Raw genomic sequence first — 23,175 nt, forward strand, 5'->3', positions numbered from 1 at the left:
CACACCAGCGAGCACCATTGGAGTCGAGTCCATGACTTCAGGAAGTCACAAGAGGCACGTAAAGCTCAAAGACTGCCTCGAGCATTTGACAGTACCCAGCAAGATATCTGGGGAAAAGGGAACCTTGAATAGAATACAGTTATAATAAGAACAGGAGTACTTGTGGCACCTTAGAGACTAACAAATTTATTAGAGCATAAGCTTTCGTGGGCTGCAACCCACTTCTTATAATCTCCTCAATTATATGTTTCACTCTATATGCATCCGAAGAAGTGGGTTGCAGCCCACGAAAGCTTATGCTCTAATAAATTTGTTAGTCTCTAAGGTGCCACAAGTACTCCTGTTCTTTTTATGGATACAGACTAACACGGCTGCTACTCTGAAACAGTTATAATAATCTATAATAGCCTGTGCATACAGAGGTATAGATATTTCTTTATTTAGAGGGTTATATTTAGTTAAGTACCCTTCAGTAAGTTGTTGTGTGTATTTGAATTATTCTAAATTTTTATTATATATATATTCTTCGTCAATTTAATGAATCCAGGTGGAATCCAGTTCCATTGGTTCCAATTTAAATGAAATATTTTTTTTGTTTTTGTGGGTTTTTTTGGACACCAGTTGTATGATCTTGGCTACCAATAAATAACCTTTTATTGTGGTGTAACCTCTGTTTTCCGGCCTCTCTCTCTTTCCCTCCCCCCCCCCCCCCCAGCTCTCACCTGCCAGGTAAATTATATTACCACTGGGACAGACCATTACTAAATCTTAGTGAGCGGTTTTGGAACGGGGTAACCCTTGGCTATATTTCAAATTATAACACAATAACTCTCTATTCTGAGAGGTCTGTTTACCTATTACCTCTTCACCTGGTCTCTCTTATCTCCTCAGACCAACAAACCTTTGCATCCCCAGATGAAGTTTCACTTCCACTTTTGAACCACAACTACCTCTTCTGTAGACTCCAATTCGGTACATTAAAAAATAAAGCAATTGTGCTGGACATGCAGCCAGAAATACAAGAGGCAAGGGATGTGGATTAACTAGGCCACAACTGCATTGACTCGTTTGGAATAACACAAACAATGAAAAGGTCCTCTATCATTTACTAACTTGTTCAGTCTTGTAGAATGGCTGCTTAGCAGCCCATTGTGGTGAGGGTGAAAGGGTTGGGGAAAAGGGGACTGTGTCCTTGCTGTATCAGACATTAGGAGCCTGAACCCCATCCACCAGCTTCTTTAGGGGATGCCTTCACCTAATTCTGGTTTATCAAGGAATGGGAGCCCCACTGCCTTGTACAGCTGCCAACAGAAGGTGCCAGCAATTAGCCTGTCTGCCTGCCCTTCACCTCCAGCTGAGTTTACAAATAGTTAACTCCCTTGCTGATATCAGCCAACATATATATCCACTCCCTAATCAAAGAAGTGTTCCCCATCTTCTCTGCAAACTTGGGCACCAAATATATATATATTTTTGATGTGTAATCACCAATCCTCCCTGCTTGCATATGAATGTAGCCACCTTTCAATTCACACATACTATGGCTTGCTCAACTTGTAAAGGCCTGCCAGGTCCCTCACATATTGTCTGCTACAGCATTTCACGCCAGTTTACAATTACCCCTGGGAAAAGGTCTCGTATCTACACCCACCCTAAATCTCTTTGCTCTAATGATTAAGGCTGTGTCTATACTGCCTTACAGTTTGGACCATGGGGGTGTGAATAGCAGTTCCTTCCCTGTGTGGACACTAGGCACGAGTAAAAAGGTTCCTAGGTTGCATTAATGTAGTCCTGCTGGAAGAGGACTATGTTAATTGGGGTGCTGGAACAATTTGTATAGTGCGGGTGCTGAGAGCCATTGAACCAAACGTGGGTGTCAGGTTTGTATAATTTTTGGTGGTGCCTAGAACGGGTCCAAGCAGAGCCGTCCGGTCCTTAGGACGGACCAGGGAAACCTTCCTGGGCCCTGCATTTTGGGGGGCCCTGTGCTTCAGGGGGACGTGGGGTCCAAGGCGGCCTGGGGGATTAGCGGGGGGCCTGGTGCTGACTCCTGGTGTCACTCGGGGGAGGGGGTGGAAACCAGAAAGGCGGGGCAGAAGCTTGGGGGAAAGGGTGGAATGGGGGCGAAGAGGGTGCGGAGCAGGAGCGGGCTGGGATTGGGTTGCTTGCTACTGCCAGCACCAAGCTCCCCGCTAACCTCCCAGGCCGTCCTGGACCCCACATCCCCCTGAAGCGTGGGGCCCCCCAAAGTGTGGTAAGCCCAAACATTCGTGGAGCTGGGTCCACGTTCCTAAATATTGGTGGAGCACGGGCACCATGGGCCCATATAACTCGCTGCTTATGGAACCAAACTGTAAACCCTGTATATAATGGAAACCACTTCAAGACAGGCGGTGCTGCAGCCCCCCACACCTCTAGTTCCAGCACCCATATGTTAATGCAAACGAGGAATCTTTTAGTTCGTGTTTGCAGTGTTCACATGGGGGTTACAGCGCAGCAGTTTAGTACAAACCTCTTGGTCCAGACCGGAGGGCAGTGTGGACGAGCCATTATTCAACCCCTTTACAAAATCCAAAACTGCTTTCACACATGTGTACAATAATTTCAGATAGCTGCTTTATGGCTGCTGAAGAGGGGTATCTGCTGGTTCCATAGCATGTGCCTCTTCTCCCATGCCAACTCAGAATGACCTTACCACTGAGACCCAGTTGTGAACCTTTGGGGAACTGGCTTTCGGCCTATGGACCCAATGCACAAATCTGTCACCGGCTGTTGTGCCCCATTTACTTGCTCCTGAAAATAGGGTAAATAGCAAAAAGTTAACACACATTCATCTTAATATGTTGTTTTCATTAAGGATACAGTTATTGCCTTTAGAAGAAGACATGGTTACTGATTTTGGGTACAAACCTCATTTTTCTAGCATTTGAGTCTGTCAATAAATATTGTGTATATTAATTCATTCCAATCCTAAGCAAAAATGGGGAGATGTATGTACCCTGATTTTTATTTTTATATCCAAATTAAGCCAGGATGTGGCAAAATGTTAAATTATTAGTTGATAGGATATAGTTTTGGTTTTGAGTGTGTGGGAAGCAAGGTGCTACTTCAGCTAACAAACTTTACAAATTGTTACAGTCAACCCTTCCTTATATATATATAAACTGTTTTCCTTTGGTAAAAGTCTGTAACTTTACAACTTAAACTCTAACTTCCCTAATGCAGTCAGGGAATGGTGCCTATTAAGTCTGAATGAAAATACTCCTCTTCTAGTTGTAGTGCATCCTTAAAAAATGGTCCGTAACTCCAATGGTACTCCTTTTAAAAGAATTATCCCATGACATCAGAAAGACCAAGACCTTTAAAGTCCAGGGAGACCCAAAGTCTTCTTGATGCTCATAATAGAGAAGATCATATGGAACCTGTCAAATCAAAAAGTTTTTAAATATAGATCTTATGGTTTATATTTTCCTTTACAGAAAGTTTAGATTCTTCAGATGTTGATGGTACCATCAGAGAAGTGCTGGAACTGCTTTCAGGCCTGTTCCTACTCACTTTGAACCTTAGCTGTGAATTTTTTTTGTTAGTTGATTACACTTGTAGTCCTTCTCTTTCCTTAAAATAAAGGTGGTGTTTTGGCTTTTTTAATCTTAAGGGATGGGGGAGGGGAGATAGTTGTTCTCATGGCGTTTGACTTCACATCAACTGGAGGTGAATGGCTTGTGCCTAATTTGCAACTCTAGATGTTGGAGTCAGGAAGGGTGTTACATTTATTGCAGCTATTTAGACTTTGAGTGGAAACAGTTTTTTCCTTCTTGTGCATAAGAATGTTTGGAGTCTGCTGAGAGAGTAAAATATTCTTCAGACTTGAGATGTATGTGGAATGGATGGGTGATTTTGCAAATCTGACTATTTGTGCTTTTGGAGGTGAACCAAAATAATTTTCTACAATTAGGCTGTCCATAACAAGTTGATATTGTTGTTTTGTAAACATAAAGTATGAACAAATCTTCTCTCTTCTTATGAGATAGCTGCTTTACGAGGCTTAAAAGTCATTAGAAACATCCATATGAAATTTGGTCTCTTAAAACCAAATGTTTAATGCAGTCTTCTTTGGAGGTTACGTTCTTAAGATTATGATGCTTCACCAAGTGCTGGTCTTCTACTATATAGAAATGGCCAGAAATGCTAAGCAAAGGAGGAAAGTAGCACACACAAAAAAAATCTTATTTTTTCTGCTAATGTTGTTTAGTTGCTCATCTTTGTATTTTAGTGTAAATCTTAACAATTCCTTATGCTCACACATGTGAATACTGAAGGGTTTGTTAAAGTTCCTCTTGGATGTCTTGTCTTTTTTTTTTTTTTTTTTATCTTATTTATGAGAATGAGAAGCTAAATTTTTATATTGGCAGTGTTTGTCTTAGGATGCTTGTGGGGAAAGTTAAACTCTGCTGCTTCAGACTCGTGCAGGAATTTGTTTTCTCTTACTTATGCCCACCCACACAAGCATTCTGTTGCTGGATTCTTTTTGTGGTCCCAGGTTACAGAAAAGTTAAGACTTTATTATCGCATGTGGGGGTGGCTTTTAGTTGTTGAGCTTTTTGGTCTTGTATTTTGGGCAGCATGTTGCATTCTTTAGGACCACACAGCTTTTCTTCCTAAAACATTGGCATCTTGGATTATAGAAGCTATAAAATGTCAAGTAGACATAAACCGTGGAAAACAAAAATATTTTCACCAGCTGTTTTTTCTTTAAAAGCATCTTAAAGCCTTGTACAGCAGACTTACGAAATAGCATAAAATTTATAACTTGTTTTTAATATAGTTTGATATAAACACACTACCCCACAGAAATTTGTAATTTGCAAGTGTAATATTTAAATCAAAGGTCCCAGTTTTACGAACTATGAATACATTTATATGACCATTGAAAGGTAGGGGATAAGCATCTATTGCTAATGATGCAGTTTGAGTCATATTTTGTAAGTTTATTATAAGGGTCAAGTTATTCTTTTTACAAGGTTTCTGCATTAAACAAATTGTTTTGTTCATGAGATCACGTTTGTCTATGATAGATACATTTCTTTGATTTTTTTTTTTTTGATTTTTTTGATTTTTTTAAAAATCTCAGAATTTGGAAGGCACATTGAAAATGCTCAAAACAGTTGAACTCTTGGCTTTAAAAAGTAATGTTTTGAGGTGTAATAGTGGTCTGAAATTCAGATTAAGGTAATTAATAGACTGAATTTCATCATTATAAATACTGGTTTTGTCTTCGTATATTTTTTAGTAGATTTTTGTCATTCAAGCCTTTTGATATTTAAGATGAACAATTTTGGTGGGTGGTTTCAATGCAACATTGGAGGGTGAAAACGCTGCCAAATTCCCAGAATATACAGGAGTATTTCAAATAAAGATACTTTTATTGAATTGTATGCTTGTTAAGCCACACTGCACCTTACAAACACCGAATCAAGGAAGAACAAGACACACAATATTGAGTATATGGCTAGTGGTCAACATGTGGGACTCTCTGGACTGAGAGAGAGGATACCTTGACAGTAGTGCATGCTAATGTCTTGTATAATATTACCCTGCAACTGAAGATGGGAGAGTTACTGCACGATCCTGGAACTAAGATTGGGCCAAATATACGTGAAAATTGTAATGTGTATAATTTAAAAACATATAGATTGAGGTGTGATGTTGCACTCTATATGATTTTATGAAAGTATGCTCATGAGTGTGAATATAATGTAATTAAAATATGCTTCATGCAAAAGGTCTCGTGTAAGGTATCATTACAAAGCTTATAATCTACTGAGTGTGGTCATCCTATTTGTATAAATGTATCACTCTTGTATCTGAAACTAGAAATGTGCAATATAATTCTGAGGGCCTATTGTAATTATGCAAAGTGTGGGCCATTAATGGTGGTTTGGAATCTTGATGGCTCCCATCAACCAGGACAATTGACTGTGGATGGCTCTGTTTGCAGGCAGGCCTTCCTGTGAGTCAGGCTGGGAGGAATGAAGGTTTGAGGTCTTACAGTGACATGTGATCCTGTCACCTGAACTGGAATCCATCTTTAACCTGGTGCTTTTCCATTGAGAAAGAGGGGTGGGAACCCAGAGGGACAAAGGATTCCCACCTTATGCAAAAGATATATAAGTGGGTGGAACAGAACAAAGGGAGTGGCCATCATGGGAAATCCCCTAGCTACCACCTGAGCTGGAACAAGGGCTGTACCAGGGGAAAGGATTGTGCCCAGACTAGGAAGGCGTCCAGTCTGTGAAAGAAACTTATTGAAACATCTCTGAGGGTGAGATTTTATCTGTATTCAGTTTTATTACTGTACTAGGCTTAGACTTGCGTGTTTTATTTTTTTTTTGCTTGGTAATTCACTTTGTTCTGTCTGTCGCTACGTGGAACCACTTAAATCCTACTTCCTGTATTTAATAAAATCACTTTTTACTTGTTAATTAACCCAGAGTATGTATTAATACCTGGGTGTGTGTGTGTGGTGTAAACAGCTGTGCATATCTCTCTATCGGTGTTATAGAGGGTGAACAACTTATGTATAAGCTTTATACAGGGTAAAACGGATTTATTTGGGGTTTGGACACCATTGGGAGTTGAGCATCTGAGTGTTAAAGTCAGGAACACTTCTTAAGTTGCTTTCAGTTAAGTCTGCAGCTTTGGGGCATGTGGTTCAGACCCTGGGTCGGTACTGGAGCAGACTGGCGTGTCCAGCTCAACAAGACAGGGTACGGAGTCCCAAGCTGGCAGGGAAAGCAGGGGCAGAAGTAGTCTTGGCACATCAGTTGGCAGCACCAAGGGGGTTTCTGTGATCTAACCCGTCCAATGAGGTTTAAGCACGGGGAAAAAGGTTAAATGAATTTTTGCTCATGCAATCAGATATTAATATATGTGAAAATTCTCTGAGAGCTGTACCAAATATTCAATTTCAATTAAAATAGCATGTGGTAGTAAAGATGCTGTTTATTAGCTATTGAAACTATATAATGGGAAGTAAACTTGCCCTTTAAGTGCTCTTATGGAAACCCTTTTTCCTGGTTTATAAACTTCCTTTTATCAGTATAAAATTAGTTCAGTTTACAACTTGTAGGTAAAGGGAAGATAGATAAAGGTTGCTACGGAAAAATGACTTGTTTAAACATTACCTATGGCAGGGTGGAATTGGCTGGCTTCCCAGTAGATGTGTGGGTTTTATCAGAGTTTCTGTGGAGGGGAGTGTGTGTGTGTGTGTGTGTGTGTGTGTGTGTGTGTGTGTGTGTGAGAGAGACTCTGACTGACTGACTTGCTGTGTGAGGGAACACGGACTCACTTGGAAACTGCAGTGCAGACAAGGTGGTAGCATGTAATGGACTGATGCCCCACCCCCATTCTGATTTTTTTTTTTTTTTTTTTTTTTTTTTGAGGCACTTAGCACTTCTTGGCTTTGGTACAGATGATAAGAATAGGCTTAGTCAAAATTGGTCCATAATGTGCATATATAGTCAGCCAACATGTCATTAATGTCTCTTGCTCATCTGCTGTAGGATTTCTTCAGGTGGTCAGAATCTGCAGGTTTTTATGCAAACTGTGACAAAATATCACTTTATATAAATATGGTGAGGGACAGTTTTAATTTTCAGGGGGTTATTTTGTTGCCTGTATCATAAGAGCACCCCAACCAAGATTGAGTTTTCATTGTGCTAGCTATTATACAAACCTATGCAAATGTTCCCTGCTTCAAAGAACTTAAAATCTAAATAGACATGACAGAGACAAGGGGGTGGGATAAATGGTTACATTGCAGAAGAATCAGGATGGTGGCTGACAAACCTCTGGTTAGTTCAGTGTGGTTTTTTCCCCTCATGTCAGTTTTGTGATTTATTTTGTGTGTGTGTGTGTGTGTGTGTGTGTGTGTGTGTGGAGGGACTTTTAAAGAGTCTAGGAAATGGGATGGAGAGGGAAGGCTGGAGGGGAAGAATTAATAGGAGCAAAAGAGAAGGGGAAAATTAAAGCAGCAGAGAGGATGGGAAGAATGGTGATGAGTGTGGAAGACAAGGAGAGTCAGGCTGGGCACATAGGTCCTGTGTGGGAGAGAGTGGGAGGAAGTTGGAGCAATCAGCTGATGACGTGAGTCTAGTCGGGAAGTCAGGCCATGTCTACAGTACAGGAATTAAACCAGGATAGTTACAGCACCGTAGCTATGCTTGCATAACCCTGTAGTGTACATGCAGTCTACATTGACAGAAGAGGGTTTTACTGCAGTGTAGGGATACTACCTCCCTGAGCTATGGTACCCATGTCGACAGAAGCATTCTTCCGTCCACCTATCTGCATCTACACTGGGAGTTAGGTTGGTATTGCTACGGCACTTGGGTGTGTTTGCCTTTCCCCCCCACAATATTTCAAAATTTTCAATGCAGATCAGGCCTCAGTCTGATATTACCAACATCCAAGAGGTTATAGAGGTACAAGGGAAGACCTAGCTGGACTGCTTCTCTCTCAGCCTGTGATTTTGCTGTTTAGCACTTTGTTAGAGGAAGTGCTGGTTCCACCCTTAAAGCAGGTGCTTTTGCTTTTAACTTCCCCATGGATTTAAAATTGCCCAATCTTCTAAGATGTGGATTTAATTATTAACTACTTTATTCAAATTCAGTAGGGTAACTTAAGGGTAGAATGGCATAATTTTTTCTGAATTTGTTTTTAAATTGTAAGGCACAATATGCTTTCTTTATTGAGTTCTTTTATTTAACTAAGCAGGTTGTCCTTTTTTTAGCCTGCTACAGAGAGGAGATCCAAGCCAGCACTGTTTGCCAATATTATTGATGATTAACTCTGGTTCAGTGCTTAACCTCAGGAATGACACTTGAAATTCTCTAGTAAGCAATTCATTTAGAAACAAAACCTTCTTCCACTGAAGTTGATAATTGTGCCATTGGCTTCAGGGGAAGCATTTTGTAGCATTCTGTTAAAGTTGAGGAGGGGGGAGCGTGCTGCCTTCAGAGGACTGAAACTTGGTTCCTGTTGTGCCATGTCACATTACATGAGTAAGCCTACCCGTTCACAAACATTGTCTTCTGCATTTTGCCTCAATGAATCCCATTATCGGTTGTCTCTGTTGGGGGAGCGACTTCCATAAGCAGGAAATTCTTGGTGGATGGTGTAGGTGAGATGGTGTACGGTATGAGTGTGTGATTTGCAAAACTCTATAAATTTTCCCCCAACTTCTCAGGCAGTAAATTTTCTTTAAATTACAGTGGTTTACAGTGAAATAGCATGGTTTCTTTAAATTTCTTTCTTGTAATGTGTAAAATCCATCTAACCTCATTTACATTTGGTAAAGGATTAAAATGTACAGTAAATCAATGTAAATATACATCTTAAGATCATATTGGACGTTATTCCATTGGTAGTAACCGGACATAAAAATTCACACTGTTTGGATCAGTAGATGTTTCTTTGAACTCTTCAACCAGAAATAGTCTGTCTAAAATGGACTATTTTGTAAACGTCTTTACCAAAGGAGAGAGAAGTAAAAATGGAATACAAAAATCTTATTGGCTTGATGGAACTAAAAAGCTGAAGTTTGGTTTGATAAAATACCTTGTTTTTGTTGTTGTTCCGCAGGACCCTGCTTACTGGGTGAACATTCACCACCTCGAGTATACAGATGGGGGGATCCTGGACCCAGATGATGTGCTGGCAGATGTTGTGGAGGACAAAGATAAGGTAGATAAAAAGAGAGAGGTGGTGGTGGTGTTGGCTGCAGAGTTTGAATTACAATATTGTACTTGCCTTTCCTGTGTACCTTCAATAACCTTATGTACTTGCTTGGTACTTGAGTACCAAGAGTGTGGTGCAGTATTCAGTACCCTTAAATCAAACACATCTGCCTAGACATGTTGCAGCTATGTTCTTCATTCAGCACTACTGCAAAAGCAAAATGTATGACGAAAACAGCTGATATATTCACATAAGATTAGTATTTGATTTAAAACTTAATCCTTTAATTCAAGACATTTTATGGTTCTCTTGTCATTTTATGAAATGGGGGTGGTTTTTGATGAGGAGAGGATGTGGAGGTGGATGGGATATTAATTTTATCCCAGTAATATTTCTAACTTTTTTTTTTTTTTTAAATATCTCTAGAGGAAAGTTTGAGAACCACTCATAAGTCATGGATTAATGTGAAGAACTGCAGCAATTCTATTTTGTAATTCACATAGAATCAATGTGCTTCAGAACGGAACTGAAAGTCTGGGCAGGTCACATCCACTCCAGTACACTCGAGTGTGTGTTTTATATATATTCCCAAAGGCCATGGGTGTCCAGCTTGGGAATTCCTGACCCAAGGTATCCTATATGTACATAGAAATAGCTCACCTAAAAATACCTAGTATTGCTGCTTAATTACCCTGGCAGAATAGTGTAGTTTAGGTGAATTCATCAATAAATTACTTGCAGTATGTAGTCTGGAGAGTGTAGTTCAGATCTGATTAACATTTCATTATTGTATTTGAATTATAATCTAATCCATAAGAGTATTCATGCTAAGAAAAAAATATTAAAGCAGATGTCCAAAAAAATGGTTTCTGTTTATATATTTTTGAAAATGTGAAATTTGTTTTCCTATCCTGCAGAAAAAGCCTTTTCAATGTAGGACTCTTCGTCTCATAGAGTAATCTTTTTCCTGACATGAGTAGCACCGATAATAATTACAGATTGATTCATAGATTGCTAAACTAATTTATATCCTGGAGATGTGTGTGAGAGAGAAAAAAAAATGAGATTAGTGCTTATTGAAAGAAAAGTGCTTGACTATTAGAGTTGACTTGCTGCTTGGAATAATTCCGACTTCAAAACAGTAGGTCGCTGTGTAACACTACAAAACATACTGTAATGTAGGATGACTAAAACTACATAATTTTAAAGCTCAGTGTATACAAAGTGGCAGCAGCAAGGTCTTTGAAGGATTTCATGTCACATTAGCTGTATTTCACTAAATTAACAAATGCAAGAAAAAACAGTTCCACTGTGTGTAATTAAAGTTGACATTTCTAATAGATTATAAAATGTAGCAGTGGTCTCCCTTGAATTGTACATTGTGGTGAGGTCTCATGAGGTTGCCACTGAGATCATGATGGGCCATCTTGTTTAAAAAAAAAAAAAAAAAAAAAAAAAAAAAAAAAACCAACAAAAAACAATAGCTCAAATTGGAAAGAGTTTCATTTAGATATAATGGTAGGGGTTTGGATAACTCAGGAAATGGTTATGGAATTTAGACCTTTCACCTCTGTCACTTTGTTCTTTCTAAAAAGAACAAGGAATACTTGTGGCACCTTAGAGACTAACATTTATTTGGGCATAAGCTTTCGTGGGCTAAAAGCCACTGCAGTTTTAGCCCATGAAAGCTTATGCCCAAATACATTTGTTAGTCTCTAAGGTGCCACAAGTACTCCTTGTTCTTTTTGCTGATACAGACGAACATGGCTACCGCTCTGAAACCTGTCATCTTTGTTCTTTCTGTATCTGTGGCAGAAATAAGATTCAGAACAGAAAATGTTCCAGGACTTTTTAAAACACTTCAAAGAATGACGGGAGAATTATTGTATCTTATGCTCAAATAACTGTTTCCAAGCATTTGCGTATCATACTTGTCCTGGTTTTATGCACACACAAATACAAAGAGCAATGCAGCACCTAAATCCTTCAGTTTGTCTTTCTAATTAATCATTGGTAAATGTGTTTTAAATCTGATATTGCTCAGAAGCAACCAGCAGTGCTTCACAAAATTCCCAGGAACATTTTTGTATCAAACCAGGAACAACAGCTGGATGATGGTGGCATACATAAATTGCCAAGGAAAAACACAGCAATAATCTGAAGCACAAGGCCACTGGAATCCTTTATACTTGGAGAAACAGAACCTCTCTATCACAGCTTACATGGATGCCAGGCAAAACAAGAGTCAAGGTCAAATGGCTTAATTTTGAAATACTACCAGCAGGGAAGTGGCGAGCTAAAATAGGACATGTTTGATCTTTTGTCTCTTTGTGGCTTTCTCGCTCATCTAGACTCATTTGTAACTTAAAATGGCAGGCTGGTATTTTGCTCTCAATTAATGGAATACATGAACATAGAAGATGGACATCTTCACTTTTTCTATATATGTACTGGTATATACATTCTCTGAAATAACTTGAAAAATAAGACTAGATAAAGTGTGTGTAATTCTAATTACAGTGTATTGGCTTCACATACTACTATTAACTAGGTTCTTAAAGATGGAAACTGCAAAACCAGGAAGCATCCAGTTTTTCAAAAGCTAGTTTGTTATCAGTACCCCCTTATTCACCTTAAAGTCATAACATTTGAGTGTTACATGGATGTTCCTGTTAACTAATTAACATCCTATTTCAAAATCCCAGAAATTTCCTACAGTTGGAGCACACAAGGATTTGTGGGGTGGGGGTCTTAGTCACCTAGTACGTAGACTGAGGTCTGTCCAAACGTCTGTCACAGATTCAGTTTCTTATGTGAGGCCTAAGGGATTAAACCTCAGTTCTTTGCTGAGTAATGGTTCCTTTGTATCCCACTGTGGGTTTATGCGTATGCCCAGTGCAAGAGAATTTGAAAGTAGTGTTTGTTGGTCCGTGCCTTTGCCCTGGCTCTCCTCGTACTTCTGGCTGAGGGGATAAAGGGTAGGGTGAATTGACCATTTCTCCAGTTACTTCTCACCACCGCATGGTCCAGGTTGGAACTGCCAATGTCAGTAGCTTTGTCTTCATCCTACAAAATAAGGTTTAGATTTTTGCTTTGTAAATAGTTTTAACAGCTTATATAGTTATTACAGTTGAGTGTTTGGATTGTCTCTTTGGGAGACACCCTCCACTCCATCTCCCTGTATCACGTTCAGGTACCCAACTATGCCCAGAACTCCAAGCTTCAAACTCTGTGTTTCTTGCTGACGATCCTTCTTGGTCAGTGATGACCACCAGTGCTGCCTGTACTGGCTTGGGGAAGCCCACATAGCGATGAGGTGCAGCATCTGCTGATCATTCTCCAGCTGTACCTGAGAAGAGTGAGAACTTTGTCTCTGGAAACACTTCATGGAGAAGTCCATGAAGTCTCAATCAGACCCAGGCCAGGGAACCCTCCCTCTACATGTGCCTGATTCAGCAAGGAGAATGCCTCCTGCTGCGAAGTCGAACTCTGGTGTGGGAGTGTCTACCCTCACAGGCCCACCAGTAGAATTTATTTTCTCACCCTGCTCCCAACTCTACTGCTGGTCCAGGCCACTTTTGAAAGGGCTAGACCGCAACATCCCCAGTCTACTCCTATGGATAAAGAGGGCAAATGTCTGGACCTGTTGGGGAGAAAGTTTTTTGTCATTTAGCCTCCAGTTTAGGGTAGCCAATTACGACTTCCTGAACTATGCCAAGTTTGCAAAGATTACTGACAGGCATCTGCAACAGGACGGAGCTCCTTTCTAAGCTTTGATAGATGAAGGCAGGGCCGGCTCTAGGATTTTTGCCGCCCCAAGCAAAAACTTTTTTGGCCGCCCCCCCCCCCCCCCGTTTTTTTCTTACCCCACCCCCGGCCCCGCCTCAACTCCGCCCCTTCCCCAAATCCCCAGCCCTGCCTCCTCACCCCAGGCTCTCAAGCCTAGGAGGGAGGGAGGGAGGAAGGGGGAGAAGCAGCGCGCACGCCGCGGCCACTCAGGCTCTCCCCCTCCCTCCCAGGTTTGAGAGCCTGGGAGGGAGGGAGGGCGAGCAGTGGTGCGTGAGCGGCAGCAGTGGAGGTGAGCTAGGGCGGCGGGGGCACATTTTTAGGGGCGGCATGGCCGGCGCCAGAATGGCCGGCGCCAGAATGCCGCCCCTAGAAATGTGCCGCCCCAAGCACCAGCTTGTTTTGCTGGTGCCTAGAGCCGGCCCTGGATGAAGGCAAAGTAATAACCAAGACCACGCTCCAATCCGCAGTTGACAACTCTGATACCTCCTCTAGAGCTATGGCTACTGCTGCTGCTATGTGCAGGGAATCATGGCTCCATGCATCAGGGTTCCCTAGTGAGGCCCAGAATACTGTTGAGGTCCTTCCCTTTGGTGAATTGCAGCTCTTCAACCAAAAGATGGACGAGTCCCTCCATACCCCAAATTGACACTACTTCCAAATTTTCCAGCTCTGGGTGTATAGTGCGCATGCATGCAACCCACAGAGGAATACAAATGGGGGCTATACCTCTCGAAGAATGTTCAGTTGCAGATCAGTAACTTCCTCTTATCTAAAGGTTCAATTTTTCTACCCTCTGGTTTATTATTCAAGATTTTTTTTTGTACTCTTCCCACATCTTCTTTTTTTTTTTTTCTTAGCTATTGCATAGTTGAGACTTCCAGTGGGACTCCTGCACTTCATCCTGGTTCTGCAGATCTTCAAAATACCTCTGTGTAATCTTCAAGAGGGTGCTTTGCCATATTTGTTTGTTCCCTTCCTTATAGAAATGATATCCTAAGGGGAGAGTGTTGGGAGTTCTCTCTGTTAAGGAAGCCTATATTGAGTTTTTCCTTGAAAAGTTTGGCCCGGGTTCTAACTGGTACACAGCCAACATACAGTTTCACACTTTAGATTTGGAATCAGCTTGTAACGTCTTTCTACGCTTGAGTGTAGAGAATTGGCTATCTTATTGTTTGTTCATGGGGATCTTAAATGCTTAAAGGCTCAGTCTCTCTGAATGGACCAGTTCATATATATCAAGCATGTAGAACGGGTCGGCAACCTTTCAGAAGCGGTGTGCCGAGTCTTCATTTATTCACTTTAATTTAAGGTTTCAAGTGCCGGTAATACATTTTAATGTTTTTTTTAGAAGGTCTCTCTCTAGAAGTCTGTATATTATATAACTAAACTATTGTTTTATTTGTAAAATAAACAAGGTTTTCAAAATGTTTAAGAAGCTTCATTTAAAATTAAATTAAAATGTTGAACTTACGCCGCCGGCCTGCTCAGCCCGCTGCTGGTCTGGGGTTCTGTTCACCTAGGCCGGCAGTGGGCTGAGCGGGGCCTGCAGCCGGGCCCCCGGCCGACCAGGGTCTGGCAGCCAGAACCCCAGACCGGCAGTGGGCTGTGTGGGGCCGGTGGCCGGGACCCCAGACCGGCAGTGGGCTGAGCGGCTCAGCCCGCTGCCGCTCAGGGGTTCCATCCGCCGGCTCCTGCCAGCCGGGATCCCGGCTGCCGGACCCGCTCAGCCCGCTGTCGGTCTGGGGTCCTGGCCCTGCCCACATACAGTGGGTACCTACCTTCTCCCTGGTTCTGGCCCATTCTATTCCTCTTGCTCTCTGCACTGAGCTGAGGGTGGGAGTGCACTGAGCACAGGGCTGGGGGTGAAGGAGCAGGCTGGGGGTTGGGGTGTAGGGTCTGGCCAGGAGCTAGAATGAGGGAGGGGGCTCAGGTTTGGGGCAGAAGGTTTGGGTGTGGAGTGCTTACCTGGGCAGCTCCCATTTGGTGTGAGGGGTGCAGGTGGGAATGTTGGGGGGGGGTGTGCAGGAACTCCCATTTGGTGCTCGGGGTGGGGGGGCGCATGAGGTGGGGGGCTGGGTATGAATAATAATCAGTAGAGGGCAAACTGGTGTGAATTATGTAGAGTGTTCCTGTGTATGTATGAAGACAATGGTGTGAAATGTGTACAAAATATAAGGTGGCTTCTATGCTGAAAGAAAATATGGAGGGCTTGAATTGTAATTGAAGTCTTGCAAACAAACCAGGGAGAGACCAAAGGGAATAATTATCACGAGAGACAAAGCCAATTGAGACCTTCAAAAGGGAGAATACGTATGTGGGGGAAAAATGAAGGCATGTTGAATCAAGAAAACAAGCAATGAAGGCATGTTATATGTTGGAAGAGCAGAGGAAAAATGTACGTGTGCAGCCAATTAATCTTCATATCTATAGTAGGAGTGCTGACTTTGGCAAAATTGTGGCTTGGCAGAGAGTCCAAGTGAGTTCAGTAGCCCAACCAGTGATCAAAATGCACTAAAAGGCAGCCATCAGAAAGAAAGGGAAGACAACAGTCCTAATTAGTAACTGGGAGGAATGGTAAAAGTAACATCCGTTTTGCGATAAACTTAACATAGCCCTTATCTTAGTACCAACTCACTGGTAGAGCTGCTGCCTTTGGAGCCCAGGTTCCCAACCAAACTTCTGATTTGCAGTAATAGGCATGTCACACAAGTCACACAACTTTTGGTTAGTCTAATTCAGTTTTAGTGTCTGGCAACTGCCAGTGTCAGAACTGGCTATATGTGTTTCTAAGAGGATAGATTGGATTTTTAATTGGATAAGAAACATAGTTCTAAAATGTTCTTGAAGTCGGTCTTGCACTATGTGTATTCGTTGTTTTTTATTTGTTTACCTCGCTTCCTAAGATTCATAGGTCTTTAAGGTTAGAAGGGATCTAGTCTGACTTCCTGTATAACAGAGGCCATAAAATTTCACCCGCTTACTCCTTTACTGCGCTTGATAATTAAGTGCTTGTATAGGAGAATGTATTTTAGTTTGAAAATGAAGACCTAAATGTAGGGTATACCTCTAAATTCAGACAAATAACTTCTGTCTACAAGCAAAATCATGTATTCAGTAATAATTTTATAAAAAGGAAAGTTTGCTATATTGCATGGAGTAATGCCAGGGTTTTCCATGCTGATGAGCAGAGTGATTTTAATATAGTTATTAAATGGAAAGTGGATTACAAAGTTAAAACTCTAGAAAGGGCTTCTCTATTCCAGTGCACCAACAATGAATGTCTACACTAAAGCATATTCTGCGTACCTCTAGTAGGATCCATATGGACATGCTTACAGACAAGGAGACTGTGCTTAGCATGGATTCATTTGCTTTCTGACACATTTCTTTACATACTGCAGAATATTTGTAGGCTGTTAAACACATTTAATTAGAATCTAGGGAGATTTAGCACTGGAATCCAAAGATGAATGTTTACACGTATTAAGCATGTAGACAGATTTTTGTGAGCAGGTTCTATTGTGGAATGTTAAATAATCAAAGCAAAGGAAACTATTTTTTCATCTGAAGTGAGGTTCTTACCCACGAAAGCTTATGCTCCCAATACTTCTGTTAGTCTTAAAGGTGCCACAGGACCCTCTGTTATTTTTTCATAGTATCCCCTGAAAAAGGAAAATCTGTTTGTAACCAATTTAAAAGATGCATAAAAGTCCTGATACAGGAGCTCTTCAACTTACACCAATCATTTGTTTAACAAGTCTTATTTCACATTTTTTCTAACTTTAATATAAGGGAGAATTATTGTGGGTTTTAAAAAGTGTAGAATAAAAGCTTTAAGAATAACAAGCATTAAAATGAGCCCTTTTTAAAATGTGGAAATTTTTTTTCAGATACTTGTAATGTGAAAGTAGAAGGTATTACTGAACTTCAATATTCAGACAAAAAGAACGAGGAGTACTTGTGGCACCTTAGAGACTAACACATTTATTTAAGCATAAGCTTTCGTGGGCTAAACCCCATTTCATCGGATGCATGCAGTGGAAAATACAGTCGGAAGATATATATACACAGAGGACATGGAAAAAATGGGTGTTGCCATACTAACTGTAACAAGAGTAATCAGTTAAGGTGGGCTATTATCAGCAGGAGAAAAAAAACTTTTGTAGTGATAATCAGGATGGCCCATTTCCAACAGTTGACAAGAAGGGGTGAGTAACAGGAGGGGAAAAAATTAGCATGAGGAAATAGGTTTTACTTTGTGTAATGACCCATCCACTCCCAGTCTTTATTCAAGCCTAATTTAATGGTGTCCAGTTTGCAAATTAATTCCAATTCTGCAGTTTCTCGTTGGAGTCTGTTTTTGAAGTATTATTTTTTTTCTCCTGCTGATAATAGCCTCACCTTCTGGCGAGGAAGATGCTGAGACCGAGACCTTAAGAAAGTCACAGTCAATAAGGAGGATAGAAAGACCCCAGTATTTCCTTACGTTGATCTTTTAAGTCTGCACTTGTAGAGCCCTTATGGGGGGAGGGGAAGGCCTGCTTCTTACAGGACTGAGGGGATGAGCAGTGAGAATTACAAGGTGCAATTACATTCCCTCCAGAAGGTATTCTACAAGTAGAATAGGCTACATTCTTTCTCACTGGCCTTGTGCATGAGTCCCGGTCAGGATGGGACCTTCCCACAAGGAAAAGGGTATTGTGGTCTCGTCTCAGTTCCTTGACTCCTATCTTCCCTCCTGTGTCCTCCAAGAGGGAAGTCTCTCCTCCCCCCCCCCCACCCCCCCAGTGAGAGAGCAAGCCAGAGCAAGGGTTGCCAACTTTCTAATCTCTCAAAACTGAACACCCTAGCCCTGTCCCTTCCCCGAGGTCCTGCTCCCTGTTCTCTACATTCCCCCTCCCTCGGTGACTCGCTCTGCCCCACCCTCACTCACTTTCACTGGGCTGGTCAGGGGATTGGAGTGTGGGAGGGGGTGAGGGCTCTAAATGGGGGGTGTGGGCTCCAGGGTGGGGCCAGAAATGAGGGATTCAGGGTACAGGTTGGGGCAGAGGGTTGGGGTGTGGGAGGGGGTGAGGGCTCTGGGGTGGGGCCAGGGATGAGGGGTTTTGGGTTCAGGTGGGAGCTCTAGGCTGGGGGGTGGGGGGCAGAGGGATTCAGGATGTGGGAGGGAGCTGTGGGCTGGGGCAGAGGGGTGACGGCTCCGTGTGGGTATGCAGGCTCTGGGTTGGGGCCCGGGGTGATGTGTTTCTGGTGCAGGAGGGGGCTCCGGGTTGGGGGGGGGGCTCAAGGCTGTGGCAGGGGATTGGGGCTCGGGGTTGGGGCATGGGCTTATCGCTGGTGGCTCCCGGTCAGTGGCGCAGTGGAGAGGGGCAAGGCGGGCTTCCTGTCTGTCCTGGCACTGCGCACCGCGCTGCACCCCGGAAGCAGCCAGCAGGTCCGGCTCCTAGGCAGAGGCGTGGCAGGCGGCTCTGTGCACTGCTCTTGCCAGCAGGCACCTCCCCTGAAGCTCCCATTGGCTGTGGTTCCTAGCCAGTGGGAGTGTGGAGCTGGTGCTTGGGGCGGGGGCAGTGTGTGGAGCTCCGTGGCCCCATCGCCTAGAAGTTGGACCTGCTGGCCACTTCCTGGGTGCAGCGCAGCGCCAGGACGGGTAGGGACTAGCCTGCCTTAGTTCTGCAGTACTGCCAACCGGACATTTAATGGCCCGGTTGGCGGTGCTGACCGGAGCTGCCAGGGTCCCTTTTCGACCATGTGTTCCTGTTGAAAACGGGACACCCTGGCATCCTAGCCAGAGCACTGGCAACTGAAGGCCTCGAATACTTTTTGGAGGCAGTGTCTAAAGTTCATGATTTGTCTGAGGAAGATTCCCACAACAGAGAGTCATGATGCAGGGGTCTTTTATGACTCAGGAGTTGTACCAGACCTAATCATTTCTGGTTATAAATATGAGGAGGTGCTGGAACAAATTGCCACATTTAAAGAACAGGTGGACCACCAGAGTTTTATGGTACAGGTCTGTCTCGTCTTACGCTGGGGTTACGTTCCGCGGTCAGCGCGTAAAGCGAAAACCGCATATAGTCAACATTACATTGAGTGTAATGGCGGGCGGAATCGCCCGCACTACAGGAACAGTATTTAAATTGTTATTTTTCTCTTTGTTTTGTTTGTTTGTTTGTTTTTTGTTTTTGCCGACCGCGTAAAGCTGAATTTGTGCATGTTAAATGCGCGTAAGATGGGACAGACCTGTATTCCTTTGTGTTCTGAAGAATTTAAGAATGCAGTGGCTGGGGGACAGATTTTTAAATCAGTGGCAGTTAGGCATGTAAATACCTTTTAAAATCTGGCCCTTAGCTCCTAGCAAAATAATGTAGTCTCGTTAAAATCGTTACACTCCAGTCCTTTTATAGAGTATCAGAGATTGTCTTTTAGAAAAGACATTACGGTTATTCTTGGAATTACCAACCAGTAAATTTTGCTTCAGTACCAGGTAGCCTAGTTGAAGTGATGATTTTAAAAAAATAAATGCCCCTAGATCATTGCATGATGGCAATAAATGAGCACAGCTTCTGAAAAAGAAAATATGATCACCGACCTATTAAGTCTTGTGGTGTGTGAACAAAATAGCAAACAAGAGAATCAGCAGCTATAACTTATTTGGACTTTCAAAAATCCTTTCTCAGAGTCCTTCACAATAGATTATTAAGGAGACAAAGTACTCTTGGAGGTGAGAGGCAAAGTACTGTCATAGATCAGAAATTGGTTTAGAGACAGAAAACAAAAAGAAATTTGTTTAGAGATGGGATTAAATGGTTAATTTTCAGGATTGCAGACTGTTGACCGTAGAACTTCTAATATGTATAATGGTGGTTAGTATATTTAAAAATGCTTTGAGTAATGAAGTGACACAAAATTATTTAGGTTGTGTTAAGATTGTAGAATGCTATAGGTATGTTGACGTATGTAAGAAAGCTAGCTGAATAAATGAGTAGCACAGTGGAAGATGGAAATTAATTTTTGACAACTATGAAGTTATTCACATTGGAAGGGCTAACTTTAACTACTCAGATACATTGCAAGACCCTAAATTAACCAGATGCACGTGATAAAAAACACTGTCACTGTGGATAGCTCAATGAAACATCTTCTCAATGAGAATTTTTCTGTTCTCAGTGTCTGTAGCGATGAATTTGATGTCAAGACTGGAGTCAATTGTTTAAAAGCTATTGGAATCTCAAGCTAGTTTATATAGGGTTACCATACGTCCGTTTTTCCCCGGACATGTCCGGCTTTTCGGCAATCAAACCCCCGTCCGGGGGGAATTCCCAAAAAGCCGAACATGTCCGGGAAAATACCATCCGGGCACTTCCCCTCCCGCAGCTGCTCTGCTCCTTCCCTGACTCTTCGGCTCTGTTTAAGAGCCGAGCTGCCCAAGCGCTACCGGCTTCGGGCAGCCCCCTTGCTTCCGGACCCCAGACGCCGGCCGGGCACTTCCCCTCCCGGGCTCCAGCTGCTCTGCTCCAGCGGCGCAGGGTCCGGAGGCATGGGGGCTGCCCGAAGCCGGAGCGCTCGGGCAGCTCAGCTCTTAAACAGAGCCGAAGAGTCAGGGGAGGAGCACAGCAGCCGGAGCCCGGGAGGGGAAGTGCCCGGCAGGGGGTGCAGGGTCCGGAGGCAAGGGGGCTGCCCGAGCGCTACCGGCTTCATGGTTTGCCGGGCAGCCTCCAGACCCTGCGCCCCCGGCTGGGCGCTTCCCCTCCCGGGCTCCAGCTGTGCTGGGGAAGCGCCGGCCGGGGGCGCAGGGTCTGGGGGCTGCCCGGCAAACTGTGAAGCCGGTAGCGCTCGGGCAGCCCTTTTCGCGTGGCTGGGAGGGAGGAGGGGGAGTTAGGGCGGGGACTTTGGGGAAGGGGCGGAGTTGGGCGGGGAAGGGGCGGAGTTGGGGCAGGACCGGGGGTGGGAAATGGGTGGGGCCAGGGCCCTGTGGAGTGTCCTCTTTTTTTATTTTTTGAGTATGGTAACCCTAGTTTATATAGTATCTGATGGGGATTTGTGACTGTTTTAACAGTAAGGCTTTTCTGTTTTTGAATTGTACATAACTTTAATAGACCATAACAAAGGTCTTTATTTTGTCTTTGGAAATATTCTGATATCTCTTTCACATGCTAATTTTGCAAAATCTCACTTAGTTCACTGGTTTTCTCCTTTTACTTGTGGGGAAATAGCTTAAAAATAACTGAGTTTCTTTATTGAGGGCCACATTCAAGGGTAGAGAATTTGTCTGCAGTTAAAATATGGGGAAAATGCATTTTTTTTCATAAGGCTGTGTATATTTTGACTCTGTAGACATTTGCATGTAGTGTCCAGATTTCCATCACGTTTTTAAAAAATGTAAATCTGTGTAAATACTTATGATACAATCCTGCTCCCATTATTTCAATTGCAAAACTCATATTAACTTAAATGGAACTAGGAATGGGTACTTAATGTCCATTATATGCCATAATTCTATTAGGAGTTTTGAAGTTACGTTATTTAACATTGCGGGAATAAGAAAAAGGAACACAAGAGCCTATCTTCATGATGTTCTATTTTGTAAATTTAGAATCTCCTAAATGCTTGCAGATTTTAAAAATGGCCCCGTGCACACACTTGAATCTAGGAACAAACATTTAATTCTCCCTATGAACTGTCTCTGATTTTATAGGGTTTTTCTTTGAGGGTTATTTTTTGTTGAACACTTGAACATTTAATTATTCACTGTATTTAGAAATCTAAAGTTCCAAGGATGGAACAAAGGGCTGCACCAGCAAAATGAGCATTCATCTGATGACTCCACAAAGTGGTCATTTCCATGAGCAACTGGCACTCAAGATGCAGTGACCAGTTTTTAAAATGCAAATGACTGTCATGCACAAATATTTTTTTTATTTATTTTTATTTTTTCTCCCAGTTGCAGTTTCCACCTTTGAAATGTTTTTAACTTCCTGTTAAACCTGTTGCATGTTTAATCTTATGAACATTTCCCTCCCTCCTCTTCTCCCCTCCCCCCCACCGGCCTGAATGTTATTTACAGTGTTTCTGTTGTATATACATGCATTCACTGAAAATTTGTCTACGTAAAATTGGCATCCTTATTCAGTAGATCCCGTTTCTGTGTTTGTTTAAAACCATGTCGTCATGCCTCAAAGAGAGAAGTTTTTCAGTCCTCCCCGTCACCTCCCATTTTCATTGCAGTCTCATACAATTGAGAGAGTGAGCAAAATCACTGTCTGTCTTGTACATGAGCAGAATTGGTTTTTAAGTTTCAGGTATGACCAAATTCAGAATGGTTAGGAGTGCACAGGTGAAACTGGTAGGCAGAATTTGGGTTGTGGTTATTACTACTGATAATGCACAAGCCAGAAAGAACATGGCTTGACTTGAAGATTCCAAGGTGGGCTTGCAGGCTGGTAGTTAAAAAAATTATCTTGTAAACTAAGCATATTTCAATTTTAAAGTTTTAACATAGATCCCCCGGTACTATTTTTAGTCTGTTTCAGAGCAGAATTTCACTTTGAGAAAATCTTATCGTATTAATGATTTAACATTAACAAACATTAGTGTAAATTCTTGTCAAACTGTAACAGTTGCTTTTTAAATCAATTAAATAATTTTAAT

At 42.4% G+C, this 23,175-nt stretch overlaps 1 protein-coding gene across 1 annotated transcript in view; it reads left to right on the top strand.

The window, feature by feature from the left end:
- PARD3B (par-3 family cell polarity regulator beta) overlaps window positions 1-23,175 on the top strand; it is a 657,306-nt gene that overhangs the window by 59,464 nt on the left and 574,667 nt on the right. The window contains exon 2 of the mRNA XM_065413438.1: window positions 9,643-9,744. Within this exon, the coding sequence (XP_065269510.1) occupies window positions 9,643-9,744 (102 nt within the window). The remainder of the gene's footprint in view (window positions 1-9,642; window positions 9,745-23,175) is intronic.

This window comes from Emys orbicularis, chromosome 11, assembly GCF_028017835.1.
Source record: "Emys orbicularis isolate rEmyOrb1 chromosome 11, rEmyOrb1.hap1, whole genome shotgun sequence".
Classification (NCBI taxonomy): Eukaryota; Metazoa; Chordata; order Testudines; family Emydidae; genus Emys; species Emys orbicularis.